General features: G+C 44.2%; 1 protein-coding gene across 1 annotated transcript; it reads left to right on the top strand.

Annotated features, from left to right (window-relative positions):
* The first annotated feature begins 4284 nt into the window (after positions 1–4284).
* On the top strand, positions 4285–5316 carry LOC128314651 (putative olfactory receptor 7A2). The gene has a single exon (XM_053217770.1). The coding sequence runs from the start codon at positions 4285–4287 to the stop codon at positions 5314–5316; it is 1032 nt and encodes a 343-aa protein (XP_053073745.1).
* Positions 5317–5542: the final 226 nt, after the last annotated feature.

Here is a 5542-nt window from a genome sequence, read left to right as displayed (position 1 = left end):
GAGGGGAACGTGCCTCATGAACAGACAGAGGCAACTATTAATATCTCCTGTGTGCCATCCCTCTGCCTGTGCAACCTTGGGCTGATGGGACCCGGTTGTTGCTTCTGGAGTCTGAAGCTTGGCTGGGAGACTCATGCTAGCCTCCTTCCTGTCATCTTGTGTGGGGACAGAGTTTAGTCGCCACCAATAACCATCTGGAGGGAATTCAGACAGCCACAAGGAGACCTCTCCCTCAGAGCTCCCACCCAGGTGAGTCTGAGACCCGGCAGGATCTTCAGGAAAAGAGTAGGGAGAATCAAAGCCAGGTGCATTTACCTAAGGTCACCACACAGCCACCAGCCTAGCCCAGAACCTGGAGATCTCTATGGTCATTTGCTTGCCTGATTACTTAATGACCTCACGGATGATGTTACAGAAAGGATTGCACATTGAACTCAGCCACACATGGGTGATTGTTGCCAGTGAAGTGATGGGAGGGGAGGCAGGAAATACTTCCAGTAAAAGTAGAACACGTCCAATGAGTGTTGCAGTTGAACGGAGTAGGAAAATTAGGGATGGAGGGATGCGCAGTGAAGTCAGGACATTCCTTTTTTGTGTGTAAATGAGGCATCCTGGGGTGTGCCTGGGGGGCTCAGTGGGTTAAGCTGCAAACTCTTGATTTCGGGTCAGGTCATGATCTTATGGTTTGTGAGGTCAAGCCCTGCATCGGGCTCTGGCTGACAGCTCAGAGACTGGAACCTGCTTTGGATCCTGTGTCTCTCTCCCTCTCTGCCTCTCCCCTGGTCACACACCCTGTCTCAAAATAAATAACAAAACATGAAACAAATGGGGCATACTGGGCTACGTTTCCATATTGATGAGACATATCTAGACCAATTTACTGCTTGCATATACGACCTTGCAACATTAATTCATGAGACATATATTTTCACAGCGTGCTCTTGCTCTGGGTATTCGTATGACCGCCATGATGTGATAAGTAAAAACTATGGTTACCTAGCTTTGCTTTGCGGTGATTTCATTATCTACGAAGTTGACTATATTTGTGGGTTAGTTATTCCTTGGTTGCCTCATTTACGCATTGTCTCTAACAGGTCTTTGCATTTGTACAGTGGAGTCGGGGAGGTGCTACTTCCATTTCTGATTGCATTCTTTCTAAAAAGGAAGTGGATGGGGTGTTCGGTGTTATTTTCTCCACTTTGCCCTTTATCATTGAGTTCTATTGTGTACATATAGACATATACGCACTGTGACATAGACATATAGGACTGTGTTCATTAGTAATATGGGGTCAAATCTGTCACTCGGTTATACTGTGTCTCTCTTGTTTTTTATATTGACTTATTTATTTATTTATTTGCCTTACTTCATTATCCTATACTGAGCTGTCACTAACACTCTTCACTTGCAAATTCTTGCTATAAACAAAAAGGAGCATACGTGGTATTTTGTACATTGCTCACAAATCACTGTCTGTACACATTTCCACGTGCCTTCCCATCTCTGTTATTCCCTACAGTTCCTTTTGGCCCTTTGTGAAAAGGTCTATTTCTGGAAGTTGCGTTATCTCTGACTACCATGGCTTCTTTACATTTGACTGAAGATCACCTTTACCCTCCATGAGCATATTTGAATCCATGTATCGTTATAAGAAAATATTTATCATTTAGATACGGCTCCTTCCCCAGTGTAAAGGTGATTCTATCGCATTCTTTTCTTTCCACGTGTTTGGAAGTGTGATCTGAAATCAGTGGCCCACCTCGATACCACTAAATCATTTTATGCCTTTTGTAAATCGGTTTTAGCGTCTCACATAATTTTGTTTCCCACAGTCGTTTTGAAACTTGCCCTAATTTCACTCCTCCTGGAAGTCTTTATTCTTTCAGTTCTCATAAAGCTTCTCTTCCTATCTTAGGCACACATACACATTCATAACCAGACGGATGAAAGAATAGCGGCCTGTGGACAACATAAATGCTCTTTAGGTTTTAGGATAGTCTTTTCTTCTACGTGCATCCACTCTTCCTTCTTCCTCAAAACTACCTCATTGACTTGTCTCCAACCTACTAGGGAAATGCTGATTCTTTGTTTCAATGTCTGCATAATATTTCATGATACGGCTGTGCTACTCACACTTCCAAAGCTTTTCCTAGCTTTTCTCGATGCATTGCTATTATAACAATTCTGCAAAAATATTTTGAGATTGTTATGTGAAAAATCTGGTTCTCCACTGGAGGAAACACTGTCCCTCAGGGGGACACGACTTATTTGGGTGTCACATGGTGGGGGGGGGGGGCTCAGGAAGGGCCAGGGATGCTCTAAACACGTTCAAAGCCCAGGACACACAGCACAGAGACCAACCTGGATCAGAACGTCAAGGGTGCTGAGACTGAGAATCTCTGAGTTAAAGCATATCTGTGTTTTCACATTTGTAGCTGTCTTCAGTTGTTTTCTCAACATCGCAGTGGTTCACATTCCTCCCAGAAAAATTAGAGAATCTCTTTTTTCTACCTGTTTAAAAATTTCAACCCAGTCAGCTCCAGAGATCTTGTTTTCTTCAACCGTTACTGAATTTGAGCCAGTATGTACATGTTTGATCACCAGGTTCATTGTTACATGTCTGTTGTTATTATATGTCCATAAAGTCTATGCCTATTCCGCAGCTAGCAGCATTTCACATGAAGTTCACGGATTACAGTTTATTGCCTTGGGTTGGATATTACGTCCACAAAATGATTTAAATTTTATATAGCTAAATGTATCTATCTTCTTACTTCTGACTTTCCTGCCTTAATTACAATGATTTTGCTCACCTGTGGCTTGTATCTGCGTTTTTATGCACGTTCACTAAAAATGTACTGTTTCCATTTACTTCAAGATCTCTAATCCCTCTGAATTGTTAAAATGTGCGTACTAGGGAAACTTTCTTTTCTTTCAGATGGATAGCCACCTGTGCCAGCCTTTAGGAAACAACCTTCACCAACTAAATTGGAATACAGAGGTGCCTGGGGGGCTCAGTCCGTTGAGCATCTGACTCTTGCTTTCGACTCAGGTCATGATCTCATGGTTCGTGAGATCAAACCATGCATCAGTCTCCATGCCGAGCGTGGAGCCTGCATGGGATTTTCTGTATTAAAAGGCTGATGGGTGTGCGTCTGACTTGGCTCAGGTCATGATCTCGCGGTCTGTGAGTTCGAGCCCCGCGTCGGGCTCTGTGCTGACATCTCGGAGCCTGGAGCCTGATGAGGATTCTGTGTCTCCCTCTCTCTCCTCCCCTCCCCCACTCAGGCTCTGTCTCTCTCTGTCTCAATAATCAATAAACGTTAAAAACTTTAAATACAGGAAAGAAAATGAACATGCCAGTCTGACTTGTCAATGTTATTTCTTCACGGGAAGCTTGTTCATTGGAATTCAGGTAACATTTTACATTGTTTAGGGGAATGATTATGGATCTGGCCAGCTTGAGTTATACTCCCTCCAAACTTAATCACGGGGGCTGGGGGTGAGAAGTCATGGTAAGAAAACAGCCAGAGAAACAATGATTTGGGGTGTGTGTGTGTGTGTGTGTGTGCATGCTTTTGGGAGTGGGATTCATCCTCAGAACAGGGGTACATGGTCTAATATGTTCTAAGATGAATACAGAAGCCAGAACTCAATCAACACACAGTACTCAGGAGGGATCGATGTCAATTTACAGGAGACTTTGCAAGTAGAGTCTAAAATACAAGCAGTACATAGTGTGGGTGAGTGACTCTGTTTTCTTGAGGGTTAACCAGCAGAGCCCATTTCCTTCAAACTGCCTGACACCGTCTCTGATTTCCCTCCTGTTCACTCCCCTTCCTACACATGCTTCCTGTTTGGGACCCACATAGCTCAAAGTAGGATCATCCTCGGGGCCTTAGCAGAGGCCATTCCCTCAGCCAGCACACACTTCCCCAGAGATGCTCGTGGCTCCTGCCTTCCTTTCCCTGAGGTCTCCGTTCAAATGTCGCCTTGTTAACTGTTGTTGACTGAACACAAATTACAAAATAACACTTGTATCCACACTCTCCTTTACGCCTACTCTTGTTCTCTTCACAGCACTTGACACCCTCTGATGTCTTATTGATATTTTGATTTCCTTCTATTCATTCTCCATCACTGGATTATACTGGCTTTTGATTTCCCGGACTTATTGCCTAGACAATGCCTGGAATATGTTTGACCCTCACTACAACTTCTTGACAGCAAAATATAAATCATACCATTGCAACAATGTGAGTGATACTGTTCATGTGAAAATTAATGATGTCTCCCATCATCTTTCCTCGTGGTCAGTGCAACCTCATGGAACCAGGAAATGATACACAGACATCAGAATTTCTGCTTCTGGGATTTTCAGAGGGTCCAGAACTGCAGCCCCTCATATTTGGGCTTTTCCTCTCCATGTACCTGATCACTGTGTTTGGCAACCTGCTCATCCTCCTGGCCGTCAGCTCTGACTCCCGCCTCCACACGCCCATGTACTTCTTCCTGGCCAACCTGTCCTTTGTAGACATCTGCTTCACCTCCACCACTGTCCTGAAGATGCTCTGGAACATCCAGACCCAGAGCAAAGTCATAACCTATGAGGACTGCATCACACAGGTGAACTTTTTCATAATCTTTTCAGGATTGGACATCTGCCTCCTGGCCATTATGGCCTATGACAGGTTTGTGGCCATCTGTCACCCCCTGCAGTACACGGTCATCATGAGCCCCCGGCTCTGTGCACTGCTGGTCCTGGTGTCCTGGATCACGAGTGTCCTGCATTCCTTGTTGCAAACTTCAACGGTGTTGTGGCTGTCTTTCTGTACAGTTGTGGAAATCCCCCATTTTTTCTGTGAACTCAATCAGATGATCCAACTTGCCTGTTCTGACACCTTTCTTAATAACGTGGTGATGTATTTTGCAGCTATCCTAGTGGGTGGTGGTCCTTTCATTGGGATCCTTTACTCTTACTGCAAGATACTTTCCTCCATACGTGGGATCTCATCAGCTCAGGGCAAGTGTAAAGCATTTTCCACCTGTGCATCTCACCTCTCGGTTGTCTCCTTATTTTATTGTACGGGCCTCGGAGTGTACCTCAGCTCTGCTGCTACCCAGGGCTCCCACTCAAGTGCCACAGCCTCGGTGATGTACACGGTGGTCACGCCCATGTTGAACCCCTTCATCTACAGCCTGAGGAACAAAGATATAAAGGGGGCTCTGAAGAGATTCTCTGTGATGGCAGTTAGAAAAGGTCCAATTGTCCTGCGGTTGAAGAATTTCCCAGGATTGCAAGCCTCAAAGTCTTAGCGTCAGAAATTGTTTTGTTTTTTTTTAAGCAGATTGTAGACATAGAGTTTGTGTCTCTCATTTATTTCCCGGAATTCTTATTTTTTCAACCACTCAGTACAATTTAGTTCCTCATTGTATTAAGTTTTCCCTGTCTGTGTTCCAACCTTTTTCCCTTCTCTTTTTCTTTTATTTCTAAATTGATTCACAAGCTGTGATATGAGAAAATTAGGAGTTCTCATTTGTC

The sequence above is a fragment of the Acinonyx jubatus genome, chromosome A2, assembly GCF_027475565.1.
Source record: "Acinonyx jubatus isolate Ajub_Pintada_27869175 chromosome A2, VMU_Ajub_asm_v1.0, whole genome shotgun sequence".
In the NCBI taxonomy this organism is placed as follows: domain Eukaryota; kingdom Metazoa; phylum Chordata; class Mammalia; order Carnivora; family Felidae; genus Acinonyx; species Acinonyx jubatus.
Note: the sequence above shows the minus strand (reverse complement) of the source record. Positions and strands in the feature narration are given on the sequence as shown.